The sequence below is a fragment of the Xiphophorus hellerii genome, unplaced genomic scaffold (genome assembly GCF_003331165.1).
Source record: "Xiphophorus hellerii strain 12219 unplaced genomic scaffold, Xiphophorus_hellerii-4.1 PGA_scaffold_63__1_contigs__length_250000, whole genome shotgun sequence".
Lineage (NCBI taxonomy): Eukaryota > Metazoa > Chordata > Actinopteri > Cyprinodontiformes > Poeciliidae > Xiphophorus > Xiphophorus hellerii.
Window position 1 is genome coordinate 6,611 of NW_022587638.1, and position 15,826 is coordinate 22,436.

The following is a 15,826-nucleotide window of genomic DNA, read 5'->3' on the forward strand; positions in this document are numbered from 1 at the left end:
GAACCCCAGAAAAAGTTCCACTAGAGCAAACAGCGGGCTGCACCAGAAATCTGGAACCGGGTCCATTAGAACCCCGGAGCCAGTTCCACTAGAACCAAGAGTTGGTTCCACCAGAACCCCAGAACATGGTCCATCAGAACCCCAGAACCAGTTCCACTACAGCAAAGAGCCGGCTCCACAGAACTTCGGAGCCAGTGCCGTTAGAACCCTGGAGCCGGTTCCACCAGAACCCCGGAACATGGTCCATCAAAACCCTGGAACCGGTTCCACTAGAGCCAAGAACCGGTTCCACTGGAACCAAGAGCCGGTTCCATTAGAACCCTGGAGCCGGTTCCACTAGATCCAAGAACCGGTTCCACTAGAGCCAAGAACCGGTTCCACTAGAACCAAGAACCGGTTCCATCAGAACCCCAGAACCAGTTCCACTAGATCCAAGAGCCGGTTCCATTAGAACCCTGGAGCCGGTTCCACTTGATCCAAGAGGCGGTTCCACCAGAACCCCGGAACCGGGTCCATCAGAACCCCTGAACTAGTTCCACTTGGACCAAGAGCTGGTTCCAATAGAACCCCGGAACCAGTTAAAGTAGAACCAAGAACCGTTTCTACTAGAACCAAGAGCCAGTTCCACTAGAACCAAGAACCGGTTCCATCAGAACCCCAGAACCAGTTCCACTACAGCAAAGAGCCGGCTCCACAGAACTCCGGAGCCAGTGCCGTTAGAACCCTGGAGCCGGTTCCACCAGAACCCCGGAACATGGTCCATCAAAACCCTGGAACCGGTTCCACTAGATCCAAGAACCGGTTCCACTACAGCCAAGAACCGGTTCCACTAGAACCAAGAACTGGTTCCATCAGAACCCCAGAACCAGTTCCACTAGATCCAAGAGCCGGTTCCATTAGAACCCTGGAGCCGGTTCCACTTGATCCAAGAGGCGGTTCCACCAGAACCCCGGAACCGGGTCCATCAGAACCCCTGAACTAGTTCCACTTGGACCAAGAGCTGGTTCCAATAGAACCCCGGAACCAGTTAAAGTAGAACCAAGAACCGTTTCTACTAGAACCAAGAACCGGTTCCATCAGAACCCCAGAACCAGTTCCACTAGAGCAAAGAGCCAGTTCCATCAAAACCCTGGAACCGGTTCCACTACAGCCAAGAACCGGTTCCACTAGAACCAAGAACTGGTTCCATCAGAACCCCAGAACCAGTTCCACTAGAGCAAAGAGCCAGTTCCATCAGAACCCCGGAACCGGTTCCACGGTCTGACCAAGTCTCGTGCTGACAGGTGAACTCCCTGGAACAGGCCATGATGGACGCTCTGGTTCTGGACCGGGTGGACTTTGTGAAGCTCCTGATTGAAAACGGCGTCAACATCCATCACTTCCTGACGATTCCGCGCTTAGAAGAACTTTACAACACGGTGAGGCCACATCTGGAAACTACATGTACCAGAAAACCCTCCACCAGGCAGAAACATGGCTGAACCACAGTGGGACATAGGAAAATTAATTATTGATCAGTTATTGATATTAATTAATGCACTTAAACCCAGTAAGCTTTTAGATGTTGAAAGTTTTCCTGTAAATCTGTTGTTGAATCAAATTGAGGTTTTATTCAGACAAATTGAATCTAAGGATAAAAGCTCTTTGTTTTGTCCTCCATCTCTGTTTTAACCTTAATCTGTAAAACGACTGGAGCTTTTAAAACAACAGCAGCTACTCTCAGATTACAGAGTCGCTGCTCGCTGGCTGACGCTCCAACTCAGGGATTAAGGCTTGACTAATGTTCAGGGTCACAGTCACCGGAAAAGGTCAACCTCCAACTGTCTTTGTTTCTGCAGAAGCTGGGTCCTGTGAATACGCTCCACTTTGTGGTACGAGACGTGAAGAAGGTGAGTGTTGTTACTGGTGACCAGTTTCCCCACTGAAAAAACACACTGGTTTCCTCTGAGCTCTCCATTGTTACGCCGCTAAGACTGAAGGCACGTTAACGCACAGTGACATCCAGAGTCCAAAGCCCAACGCGACGCCAGGAGTGAGCTCACATGAGCAGCTGTTGCCTGGGAAGGGTCAAAGGTCATCTCCAAATCATCTAAGGCCTGTTACCATCCAGCGAGAAAACATCTCTTCAGCTGGCAGAGGTCACAGTATGCAGCTCAGAGAAACTAACAGATTCTACAGGCCTCAGTTAACAGCACACAGGTTAAAGTTCATAGCACTGAAAGCCTCTGCTCTCTAGAAACAAGATGGCCACCAGCCTGAGGTTAGCAGAGACGAAACTTCTGGGACAATGTCCTCTGGACAGACGATAACAGAGTGGAGATGATGGACAGAACCGAGATGGAGGAAATTAGATCAGCATAAACTCCTCACTCCAGCTGTAATCCCAGAGTTCTTCAGGTCCGTTAGGTTCTGGTTCCCCCTCGGTGCCTTAGGGTGCCAGTTTCCCTTGGAGGGTTTGTTCAGGCAGCAGATGTTTCACATGTTACCTTGTGGTCTAAAGAGAAGGGCAGAGCAGCAGATTGATTCCTTCTTAACTAAAGTGACTGATGTGTGTTTCAGGGGAATCTTCCTCCAGATTACCAGATTACTCTGATCGACATTGGGCTGGTTCTGGAGTTCCTAATGGGGGGGGCCTACCGCTGCAACTACACCAGGAAGAACTTCAGGACACTGTACAACAACCTGTACGGTCTGAAAAGAGTGAGTGAGGAAGGAGAACCTCAGCAGACCCCAGACCAATCTGATCTGTTGGCTCATCTCCATGTTTTTGTCTTGCAGCCCAAAGCTCTGAAGCTGCTTGGGATGGAGGTGAGGATGTGTTGCTGCCAGTCTGAAAGGGAACGAGTGAGAGAGACGACGAGTCGGTCAGCTATTCTAAATTCTGTCTGTAGGACGATGAGCCGCGGCCAAAGGGAAAAGGGAAGAAGAACAAGAAGAAGGAGGAGGAGGTGGACATCGATGTGGATGACCCTGAGGTCAGCAGGTTCCAGTATCCCTTCCATGAGCTCATGGTGTGGGCTGTGCTGATGAAGCGCCAGAAGATGGCGCTGTTCCTGTGGCAGCGGGGCGAAGAGGCCATGGCCAAAGCTCTGGTGGCTTGTAAGCTCTACAAGGCCATGGCCCATGAATCCTCCCAGAGCGAGCTGGTGGACGACATCTACCAGGACCTGGAGAACAACTCCAAGTGAGTCCACACCGCCCAGGTCCATTTCTGGTTCCATGTTGGGGCCACAAGCTCTGTTCCTGGTAGTGGTTCTGAATGAAGCCAGTCAGCCTCCTCCAGGATGACTCATGTCTGCTGATCTATTTGGAACATGCTGTGAAAAATGTGTTTTCGTGCATAACATAAAAATGGCAGCAGTGCTGTGTTTCTGTTCAGGGAGTTTGGTCAGCTGGCCTACGAACTGCTGGATCAGTCGTACAAACACGACGAGCAGCTAGCCATGAAGATGTTGACCTATGAGCTGAAGAACTGGAGTAACTCCACCTGCCTGAAGCTGGCTGTAGCTGCCAAACACAGAGACTTCATCGCTCACACCTGCAGCCAGATGCTGTTGACTGACATGTGGATGGGCTGTCTGAGGATGGGCAAGAGCAACAGCCTGAAGGTACAACAGGAAACACAGACAGCAACACCAACACCAGTCCGTTTTTCTCATGATCAATCGGAAACATTATAATCTTCTACAAAAAAGTTGAATAACAACCTGAGGGACTCCAGCAGTGCTTCCACATAAAGGCTTCATTATGACTCATTCCCCATCCTCACAGAGACCATGTTAGGTGTATCCAAACGGTTTGTCATCGTTCAGACTGTGTGTCCTCACAGATCCGCCATTTTGAGACCAGAAATGATCATTTTTGAAACCAGGCCGGTTCCAGAGCGAATGTTTCTGTGAGGCAATGTCCAAACTCTCTATTCTGCTTGCGCCTCACTCTCACAAATAAAACATATGGAGTTGTTCTGTGTTTTTGGCTTTCCCTTGTAGTGTTACAGCGCCACCCATTGGACTGGCTGACCCACTACAGCATTTTCAGTGGTGCTACGCGCATTTTTCTTAGATGTTTGCAAATTTTTCTGTGTTCATCACTGTGTAGAAGGAGTCTTAGTTTTGTTAACCTTTTGCCTTTTTTGAATTGTCCTCAGGTGATTTTAGGAATTATTTTTCCCCCCGCCATCCTGTTCCTTGAATTCAGACTTGGAGATGAAACTTCTCACCATTCATGGAAAGAAAACACTACTGGGAAAACTAAAGATGAGAATAAATCCAACAAGGTACAGATTGAGCAGAGTAGATGTTGTTAATGCCATTATCAAAGCAGTTTGAGTCACGGCTTATCATTTTCAGGATGCAGCCTCCAATGTCGACACAACGTCCAAGAAAGGAGATGAAGAAGAGAACCAGAAGAAGAACCTAAGGATTCCCATTGGGAGGAAGATCTACGAGTTTTACAACGCCCCTTTCACCAAGTTCTGGTTCAACACGGCGAGTTCACTTCACCTTGAAGAGAGAAACTTGTATTAATGTTTGGTGATAGTGACTGGATGCTCATAAATCAGAAACATTCAGTTCGTATTCTATGGTTTTTATCTCATATAAGGAGAGCTTCCTCTTTCAACAAAGGTTTGAGAACCTGAAGTGTGTTTCTGGTTTGTAACTGAAGAAACTGGGCTTTTTTCCTTCGACTCATGTTGACTGCAGTGGCACACAAGCATAATCAGACTAGGAAAAATTATGATAGTAATTCTGCAGAATACTGCAAGAGTACTGAAAGCTGGGTTATACTAAATTTCCGGTGACTAAGTTGTTTCTGGTTTCAGAATAAAATATATTTTTATTTGCCACTGAAGTTAGATGTCAGATAAACACGAAGCAGCAGCAGCAGAATCCATAACGCGGCCCGTTGGCTTTCTTTAAGATGTAACGTTGAGTGAGGAGCGGAGCACGAAGCAGCCTATAGGAGAGTCAGATCCTCTAAGGTTAAAAACCAGAATAACATGAAATGCTTCGATCCACCGGTAATGGGTCTCTGCCTGAAGTCAGGTTCTCTTGCTCCAAAGTTTGGCAGGATGCGGCGGAGCTGTGAAGGCAGGACTTTAATCTGTTCTGGTGTAGAGCGAGCAAACTGAACGAGGAAGCTCTGAATTTATGTTTACGTTCCAAATGATCTTCTGTCGGGCTGAGGGTCTGTAAGGTAGGAACCGTAAGGTGGAGCTACTTCTTCTCACTAAAAGGAATCAGGTTCATCGAGGATTTGACTAAGGTGCCACTTGGGTTTTCACAAACATCCTGGTGAACTCCAAACTCACTGGATGGACCAAATATGCCTTGTGTCATGTTTTAGAGGAGACTATGTCTGATGGGTGGACAACTTTATGTCTGTAACTGTCTGAAGATTGTTATTCATACTGCTGGTCAATTTCTTTTCCCAGATTTGACCCTCATGTCATGTCAGAGTCACCTAAACTGAAACTCTGTGTTCCAGATCTCATACCTGGTGTACCTCATGCTCTATAACTACATCATCCTGGTGAAGATGGAACGCTGGCCCTCTCTGCAGGAGTGGATAGTCATCTCCTACATTATCACCCTGGGGCTGGAGAAAGTCAGACAGGTGGGGGTTTCTCAGTGAGATCATGACCACTGTGTTTCTTTGGCTGAGAACCCTGACAGTCTTTCTGCTGTTAGATCCTCATGTCAGAGCCAGGGAAGCTGAAACAGAAGATCAGTGTGTGGTTGGAGGACTACTGGAACATCACTGACCTGGTGGCCATCTCTGTCTTCCTGCTTGGCCTCCTGCTGCGGCTCCAGGGCGAGCCCTCCATGGGCTATGGACGAGTCATCTACTGTGTTGACATCATCTTCTGGTACATCCGTGTACTTGACATCTTTGGAGTCAACAAGTACCTGGGCCCCTACGTCATGATGATCGGCAAGATGGTAGGGAGCCAGGTGGATGTGATGTGTACCTTTAACCAAGGCTCTGACACCACACAGTGGACTGAGAAGTCTTTCAGAAACCCCAGAGGGCTGTTGATTAAGATTGATTTCAAAGATTACAGGAAGACGTGGATTCTTGGAGGGAACTAGGCTTTAGCACAGAACTATAGCATCACAAAGTTCTAAATAAAGTCGGAATTTTGAATTTGTAGCTTTAAATTTCTCAAGTTTTTTGTCGTCCGTCTCCTGCGTGTCTCCAGATGATTGACATGCTGTACTTCGTAGTCATCATGCTGGTGGTGTTGATGAGTTTTGGGGTGGCTCGGCAGGCCATCCTCCATCCGGATGAGGAACCCACATGGCGCCTGGCCAGGAACATCTTCTACATGCCGTACTGGATGATCTACGGAGAAGTGTTTGCAGACTCCATAGACCGTAAGACTAGCGTCCATAGTAAGCCATCTGTTAATCTCCCCTCAGTCTCCCCCATCCTGGTCATGTGGTCCCTTCCTTTCCTGACCTCCAGTCTCTGTTTCCATCTTGGTCTTCATTGTCTCCCACCTGCGCTTCATGTTGCTTCTGTCCATAAAGACTTCTCTCCACCTCCTCTTTTCCGACGCTCACCTCATCTTCTCACTCGTCCTCACCGTTCTGCTCCTCTGCACAGCAGGGGGCAGCAGCAACTCAAACACGGCTGCTGTATTCAGATAAGAACCAGCATGGATTTTCTATACCTGCAATTGAATTTCACCTGTTTGTAAAGTAAACTTGAAATACCTTTTATTGTTTAAACTTAGAAAGTTTCTGGAGAACTTTCTAAATAAATATTTCCAACAGCATCAGAAGAACAAAGTCTTTGATTCAAAATCAGAAAATTCAGTTCAACAAAATGACGACACTGAAGACTGATCTAGCATTAAAGTTACATCACACACACACCCACACACACCCCAACACACACGCAACTATAAAATAATAATGACAACACTGGGCGACGTCAGGAAGGGACAGGAATGGATCCACTGGATCTACTGGACTCAGTAGATCCAGTAGATCCACTCACTGGATCCATTGGACCTGGTTTTCAGGAGCAGCAGCTCTGGAGGGAATAGGTCAGAGGTCAATGCTCAGAGTGGCTCTAAACAGAACTGGAAGGAAATAGAAGCCCGACCTGATGGTTCCGCTGGTAAAACGGACCCGGCAGAACCTTCCAAACGTTTCTAGTCAGTTATCTGTCATGATTTGTGGACCGAAATGCAGAAGTGATGGATTTGAGTTAATTTGGTATTTTTATGTAGAAATGATGAAAAAATAATCTTAGAAAAGAAAAATGAAAACCAGAGCTGAACAAACCAGTGAGGAGGACAGGTGAACGCTGGAGCGAGCTGATTGGCTAACAGGTTGCAGGTGAGGAGAGAGAGAGAGAATGGCACGAAGGGCGAGTAAACAAACAAAATGAACCTCACTGTAACAAAGAATAACTAGACATAAAGAATAAACCATCTAAAGTACCAAAGAGCGTAAACAAGCTGATCTAATCACAGAATAAGAGACTAAAGAACAAAGAGCAACAAAAAATCCAGATTATGAACCCAAACAAGCCCAGATTATCCACCAGCTGGTTTCAGCTAAAATCAGCTCAATCTGTCTGCAGAGCTTCAAACCTCAACAACTTTTCCTTCCTCATCTGATCACAAAGTTCTCCAGAAATATTTAGCAGCTGAAGATGTTCTTGATGTTGATGCAAACATGGACAGCAGGTGGCAGCGTTGCCTCATTTTCACCTGGAAGACACTTTGATCTAAACTGGTTTGTTAAGATGTGACTTGTTATTGTTTGTCTCAGATTAATGCTGCGTTTCTTCTGCCTCTCCTCTGCTGCTGATGGACAGTTTATGCCATGGAAATTAACCGTAAGCAAATATGAACATTTCTGCCGTTTTCTGTCAAACTGTGGCCAAAGCTTCTCAGTCCAGTCTGATTCACTCTTTGTTTCATGTAATCAGCTTGTTCCAGACAATTTATGCTGATCAAACACAGGCTTTTCAAAGTAAGAGCATATTTCTGACCTACTCCATTCTTGTAGATGATCGGCTTTGAAGTTAATTTTCATACTCCGGTTCTGCAGAACCAAACATTACACAACAACCATATTTTTCTAATTCAAGTTTGTCACAAATAGAAATTTTTATTCACACCAAATTATAAACAGAATTGAATATTACAGAAAAGACATTTAAGTGGGAGAAAATCTGAAATCCAAAGAGTTAATGTTGTCAGGTTTCTTGATAGGTGGAAGGTCTTTGGTTCAAATCCTAGTTGGGCCAACATTAGTGTTGGGACTTCACTAATGTTACTTCAGGATAATTTCATATTAATAGTTCTTGTGGGTGAAGTTCACCCACAAATTTGAATCATGGCTATTAATGCAGTTTGTATAGTAGAAAAAAAAATTCTATACTTTTATAAAATAGAGAAATCCATCCATCCCTCTTCTTCCGTTTATCCGGGGTCGGGTCGCGGGGTCAGCAGCTTCAGAAGCGAGGCCCAGACTTCCCTCTTCCCAGCCTCTTGTTCCAGCTCCTATGGGGGAATCTGAAAAACAGCCCAGGAACATCGTCCCTCCAGCGTGTCCTGGGTTTTCCCCTCCTCCTGGTGGGACCTGGACTCCTCACCAGGGAGGCGTCCAGAAGGCATCCTGACCAGATGCCCCTCAACTGGCTCCTCTCGATGTGAAGGAGCAGTGGCTCTACTCTGAGTTCCTCCTGGATGACTGAGCTTCTCTCTCTAAGGGAGAGCCCAGACACCCTGCAGAGAAAACCCAATTCGGTCGCTTGTATCCGCGATCTGGTTCTTTCGGTCATGACCCAAAGCTCATGACCATAGATGAGGGTGGGAACGTAGATCGACCGGTAAATCGAGAGCTTCGCTTTTTGGCTCAGCTCTCTCTTCACCACGACGGACCGGTACAGCGCGGCTTGACGGCAGACGCTGCGCCAATCCGCCTGTCAATCTCCCGCTCCCTTCTTCCCTCATTCGTGAACAAGATCCCGAGATACTTGAACTCCTCCACTTGGGGCAGGACACCCCCCCCGACCCGGAGAAGGCACTCTACCCTTTTCCGGCTCAAGACCATGATGGCCTCGGATTTGGAGGCACTGATCCTCATCCCGGCCGCTTCACACTCGGCTGCGAACCGCTCCAGTGAGAGCTGCAGATCACGACCCGATGAAGCCAGAAGGACCACATCGTCTGCAAAAAGCAGAGATGAGATCCTAAGGCCACCAAATCGGATCCCCTCAACACCTTGGCTGGCCTAGAAATTCTGTCCATGAAAGTGATGAACAGAATCGGTGACAAAGGGCAGCCCTGGCGGTAAAGAGTGTTGGTAATGTACTGCTTCCCCCTTGTGAGATGCCTGGCTCCAGGGTGGGATCCCGGTGACCCGGGCGAGGGAACACTGAACCCATGACTCTCATAAGGGGTCTTGAGGCTGCGCTCTGTCTGGTTCCTCTCCTAGGACCTGACTGCCTTGGGTGACCTTACCAGGGTCATGAAGCCCCAGACAGCAGAGCTCCTAGGGTCACTGGGACACTGAAACCCCTCCACCACAATAATGTGGCAGCCAATGGAGGGTTAAATATACAAATATAGATGTTAAATATTCCTAGTGTTAATTGTATTAACATTTTAGTGCTATTTTCAAAATAGAAACAAAATGTAACAAACAGTTGAGAGAAAAGTTAACCTGAGTTTCTTTGGCAGAAACAAAAATTGTTGTCATAATAATTGAGTCCAGCAGTGATCAGTTATGGTGAGGTAACCGTATGCAGGAGGAAGGTGGCCCTCCTCATCCTCCTGCATCAGAGCCGCCATGACACCTGACCAAAACGGACCCAAAGGCCCTTACATGTATTTTATTTATTCACCAATTAAATAAATCTAATTTTACATTAAATTCTTTAGTAACAGCTTCTGCCGTGTGTGAAGATCATCATAAGCAAGCAAAGAGTTTTGTTCTGGTAAAGAACTGTTCAAAGGAATCAGGTTGTCAACATCTATCTGGGTGGAGTTTGTTCTCCCTTTTCATGTGGGGATTTTCTCCAGGTACTCTGACTTCCTTCTAGCTCAAAGTTACATGGAGGCTTTAAATAGTCTCAGACTTTTGCCTCTGGTCCTGGGAAGCCTGAAGGAACACCCACGGCACCATGCAGGGGGCTAATAACTGTAGAAAGAACGATGCTAGCTGAGAAGGTGAGTCCAAAGAGAAGTCAGGTGACTGATGGTTCTGATGAGAACAAGCAGAACCAGGCAACGTTCCTGATGACAGATCGGCCTTCAGCTGTAGGGAATCTCCAGTCCATCCATGAAGACTGTAGAGGAACTGGCACTGACGTATCCGTCTGTGTTTTCAGCTCCATGTGGAGACAACATGTATGATGAAGATGGGAAGAAGCTTCCTCCATGTATTCCTGGAGCCTGGCTGACCCCGGCCATCATGGCGTGTTACCTGCTGGTGGCCAACATCCTCCTGGTCAACCTGCTCATCGCCGTCTTCAAGTTAGTTCACACTTCAACAGGATCTACAGACAGATCAGTTCCTGGTTTTCAGCAGAACGCTGCTTTCAGTCAGACCAGATGCTTTTATATGGAGCAGAAATATGTCCGACGCATTTCCAGACACTGCTGCTATCGCAACCGTCTCTTCCACAGCAACACCTTCTTTGAGGTGAAGTCCATCTCCAACCAGGTGTGGAAGTTCCAGCGGTACCAGCTGATCATGACCTTCCACGACCGCCCCATCCTGCCGCCGCCCCTCATCGTCTTCCCCCACATCTACATCGCCCTGAAGAGGCTGTGCTGCACCTGCAGGCGAAAGCCGGAGGGGGAGCGGGACGACCGCGCGCGCCGGCTCCGTAAGAACCACTGGGGACCTGAAGGTCGTCAGACCTGAGAAAACAGAATAATTTAATCAGCTGCTGGTAGAGAAAGCGTGGCTGCAGACTCAGACGCTGGCCCAGGAACACAGAACCACTAATAAATCAATTCACATAGCATAGCTAGTGAGTTTATAGAAAGATGGATAAATTCCTCACCAGCAGTAAGAGCAGCAACACATCAACACGGTTTTACTCAAACGTCCAAGAAAGGAGTCAAGATTTGAAATGATGCAGAGAAAAATATGGTTTGATTCTGTTAATTTAAAGACTAAAATAAAAAATTAAAAGACATGAAAAACACAAAATAACAAAAATATTTACATGCTAAAACTGTAAGTATGCGCATAAACACGTGTTGCTGTTGTGTACAAGAGAAAACAGCCGACAGGAGGGAGAGTGCAGGACAGCGACAGTCCGGCTCCTGTAGCGCCTCCCAGAGGCCAGTAGGGTGAAGAGTCTGTGTAAGAGCCAGTTAATGGGGAATTCATATAGAATAATAATTTAGATTAAAAATGTATAAATATGCTTAATTTAATTTTAAGAAATTCATGATGAGTATATTTTCTGGAATGTATAACTTAGTTAATATAAAGGGATACTTTTATTGTGAAAAGTAATTTTGGTTTCCACTACGTAATGCATAACATTAACATTGCCCGTGTGCACGTTTGAGGTCAGATTGCAGTTGGATACGGTGGAAGCAACACAATTTTTTGACCGATCTGTACCGAGCCTTTCGTTTTTTCTGTAAGTTGGAGTTCTTTAAGTAAACATCATAAAAGAAGACTTGGTTTCAGTCGAGTGATTCAAATATTGGTTGTTAGACAAACTGCAAAGGTGGTACAACGAACCTTTGGGACGCAGAGTGCCACTACAGTCTGTGTGACTGGAATCTTATTGCCTTATCTTTTCCAGATCAACTGTATTAAAAGTAAAACTCATGAAACAGTTTCTGCTTGTTCATCAGGCCCAGCTGATGGAGAATAAAAGCAGCTTTAGAATCAGGAGGTGAACTGAGTCTCTGGTTTCAACATTTCTTCTTTGAATCCAGAAACTGTCAGGATCTTTCAGTTTGTTTCAGGTTTTCTTTGTGTTCTGTAGTTCTATTAGTTCTGCCTTGAACCAGTTTTACTTCAGTTCCTCCTTAGTGATTCTAGTTATGTTTATTACTTGTTTCTAGTCCTTTTCTTAGTTACGCCAGTTTTCTTATGTCTCCTTATTTTTGGTAGAGTAATTTCCTAGTTAGCTTGTCAGCCTGTTAGCTCAACCCAGGACTTTGTTCAGCATTCACCCTCCAGTACTTCGGCATCTCATTCTCAGTTCCTCCTTGCTGGTTCATCCTGTTTAATCCAGTTTAATTCCATTATTACTTCCTTGTTCTCTCTGCTGTCTTTTTGCTTCCTGGTTAAAGTGTTTTTTGTTCTTCTCTGGCTCCCTGCGTTCCCTGTAATTATTTTTAAGCTTTGATTTTTCTTTTTCATTAAATCTACAACTTCATCGCAACATCTGATCCTCTGCATGACAGTAACAGTTTGTAAAAACCAGATTTCTGTTTTGCTTCGTCAGAGCTGGTTCTGAACGCAGAAGAGATAAAGAGTCTGTACGAGTTCGAGGAGCAATGTGTGGAGGAATACTTTAGAGAGAAAGAAGACGAGAAGCAGTCCTCCAACAACGAGCGAATCAGAGTCACAACTGAGAGGTGACCTCTGACCTTCAGTACAGCAGTAGCTCTGAGCTGATAGTTGACCTTTGACCCCTCAGCTGCTGACCGTCTCTGGGCGTTGCAGGGTGGAGAACATGGCAATGCGGCTGGAGGAGGTGAACGAGCGGCAGCGCTCCATGAAGGCGTCGCTGCAGACGGTGGACCTGCGCCTGGCCCAGTTGGAGGATTTCTCCGGCCGGATGATGAACGCTCTGGAGAAGCTGGCCGGAGTGGACCGGGCCGAGCTGGTCCGGTCTCGCTCCGGGGGCTTGTCGGTGTTCGAGCCGCCCGGCCCAATGCGGCGCAGCAGCGTCGGCAGTGTCGACGGCTGCAGCCTGTACCGGTACCAGCTGGACCACGACGACCAGACGGATGCCGAGGAGAGGAGAGTCCGTCTGAGTCCAGAGAGAGAAACGGCGAATTCCACGGGAGCAAAAACAGCAGGTACGGAAACATGACGATGCCACATTTATGGATTTATTTAGGCCTCCACAGAACAGCTGGACAAAAAGATCTAAACAAAACAAAACAAAGAGTTGATACATAAAATGATAAAAACTAAAATGGTGAATGGACTGAACTTCTACAATGCTTTCAAATCATTTTGACCACTGAAAGTTCTTTACTCTAGAGTCACATTCGATACACAGATCGGTGAACAGCCTGGGGCTCAGCAGCACATCAGCATGTAACAGGATAAAGCAGGAATTGAACCAACAACCTTCCAATCACAAGGCAACTGCTCTACACACACAAGGTTCTTAAAGAGAAAATCAGAGAAACTAAAAGTCCAAGCAACAAGGAATCATCAGGTGTCACTGTTGCTATGGGATACACAGCTTGGTGTGTTCCCAATTCCTCCCGGTTCCCCCTGGTTTTTACTGAATTTGGTTAACTAGCCCTAACCCCTTGGTTCCCCCATTCCTCTCGGTTCCCCCCGGTTCCCCCTGTTCCTCTCAGTTTCCCCCTTTACTCTGCGGTTCCCCTGTTCCCCCCTATCCTCCCCGTTCCCCATGGTTCCCCCCAGTACCCCTGGTGCCCCCGTTACCCCCGTTACCCTGCGGATCCCCCTTGTTTCTCACGGCACTTGACTGGTTTTACTGAATTTGGTTCCAGATCCCAGTTTTTATCGTTTAGTGCTAAATCTACCTGCAGAGTTCCTTATGGGTTCCAGGACTCAGATTCTTGTCTTACAACAGGAAATGATTTAATTTGCTCTCCACTGTTGCCACATGCATATTCAGGAGGAAGCTAGCATTGCTCAGCTAATGTTTGACCACCAGGCATCATAAACTGAATTTCTCTCCTTTATATTTAGACTTGGATTAAAACAGTTATTAAAATCTGTGACTAGATGTGATTTCTGAAACAGTTTGTGTTTTGGCCAGAAGGTGGCGCTGGTTCTGAGTTTCTGTATCAATGAGGAACCCGGTCTGAACGCCTTCTTCTGGTTTCAGGCGATCTCGTCTCCAGTCTGAGGGACAGGACACAGTCTCTGTCCAATGTGGGCATCTTGATCTCGCCGTGTGGCCCCGCCTCTCCTCTTCGTCACGGCAACCCGGTGGACGCCGACGGTCTGGCCCAGAGGAGCCGGCTGCAGGCCGTGTCCTCTGGGCCCCTGGACAAGGCGATGCAGTATTTATTGTCTCCAGATGCCCAACAGGGGGCGCTCCACAGCCCACCCCCCCCCACGATGAAGGGCGATGATGAAGAGGAGGGAGCCAGGCCTCAGGCTCCTGAACCAGATGCTGATGAAGAGGAGCTGCTGGTGGATGAAGATAGGAAGTACCCGAGCCTTCGATCCAAAAGTTTCAGCAGTAACCAGGTGACGAAGAGGACGAAGAGGTGTGAGGAAGAGGAGAAGCCCCGCCCCTCCAGCAGCGTCACAGACCTGGTGTCAGTGTTCAGACGGAATCAGAACCAGAACTAGAACCAGAACCAGAACCAGAACCAGAGGGTCTTTGGCCTCTTGGGTTCTGGAGGTTTTTCAAATTCTGCTTTTTTTCCCAGAGTAAAAAAAATGTTAGTTTCTGCAGCAAAACAGGAAGTTACAGAAAAACGGAGCGTTGACTAAATCAGGTGTTGGTTGGGGCCACTGGTCTGGAGCACTGGGAGCACTGGGAGCCAGTTTGCTAACGGACACTTGTTCTCTGGATGTTGAAGAGACGGTTTGTTGGAGAACATGAGTGTAGTCAGCATCTGACATGAAGTAGGAAGTAGCCAGAGAAATCTCAGGTGAACAGTGATGGAGGAAACAGGAAGTGATGCAGACTAAATTTAGAACATTTTACATTCAAACTTTAAATTTGAAATACATAAAATACACCAGCAGTGATCAACTGGGATAAGACTAAAATTTTCACTAACTTATACTGGTTACTTTTGGAGAAGTTTTTCATTTATCTTTATTGTTCAGCGTGAAAATCTGTTTGCTCATCATGTCTGTTCACATTTTATTAATAAATCATAGATTTATGTGATGGCCAGTTTGATTATTTCTCTGCATCAAATTTAAAAAGTCATGAAAAGTAAAGATTGTTTAGAAGCTCAATGTTCAGAGAAGAGTTATTGCAATACCTTGTCTGGCCACAAGAGGGCACAGCATCAAGCAGCTGTGGAACCTGCTAATGTGTGACGGTCGGGTTTCACCAGGAGAGTTATGGCTAAAACTGATGAGCAATATTCTAAGTTATTGTCGATTTCTGACTAAAACATCCATAAATAAACCTCTTTACACAGTAGCAAAAGCATTCACATCCCGGGGAACTTTTCATAGACATAAAAATATTTCATTGGACTTTTATGTGAAACACAAAGTGGTTTATTATTGGCAAGCCCAAAGAAAATTACACAATTCAAAATATTTTTGCAAATAAACTTTAAAACAGTACTCAGCCCCCATTTCTCTGAGGTCAGACATCTAATCTGAGCTTCAGCTGTTTGGCAAAGAGTCACTAGATGATGAGAGAGACAAACCCTAAAGACTAGCAGCTGCAATTACAGCAACAGGTGGTTCCACATTGACTCAGGGAGCTGAATACTTGTGCACACCACACCTTTGAGTTTTTTACTTTAAAAAATGTTTTGAATCGTGTAACTCTTTATTCAGATCATCTACCGCTTTGTGTTGGTTTTTCACATTAAATTCCAGTGAAATTTATGTTTGTGGCTGTTTGTGATAAAATCTGGAAAAGTTCAAGGGGTATGAATACTTTTTACAAGCCTGCATATTAAAGAAACATG

The 15,826-nt window shown here is 46.3% G+C and overlaps 1 protein-coding gene across 1 annotated transcript; it reads left to right on the forward strand.

Annotated features, from left to right (window-relative positions):
- Nucleotides 1-1,280: 1,280 nt before the first annotated feature.
- Nucleotides 1,281-15,099, forward strand: LOC116716524 (transient receptor potential cation channel subfamily M member 1-like; the record flags this gene model as incomplete). The annotated part of the gene is made up of 17 exons (XM_032557340.1): nucleotides 1,281-1,418; nucleotides 1,839-1,889; nucleotides 2,560-2,700; nucleotides 2,779-2,808; nucleotides 2,892-3,184; nucleotides 3,380-3,608; nucleotides 4,148-4,276; nucleotides 4,350-4,487; nucleotides 5,488-5,616; nucleotides 5,691-5,942; nucleotides 6,203-6,395; nucleotides 7,834-7,854; nucleotides 10,357-10,501; nucleotides 10,655-10,857; nucleotides 12,448-12,580; nucleotides 12,669-13,027; nucleotides 14,041-15,099. Coding segments are annotated over 17 exons (3,057 nt in total), but the record flags the coding sequence as incomplete, so codon positions are not given.
- Between the last annotated feature and the right edge of the window lie 727 nt (nucleotides 15,100-15,826).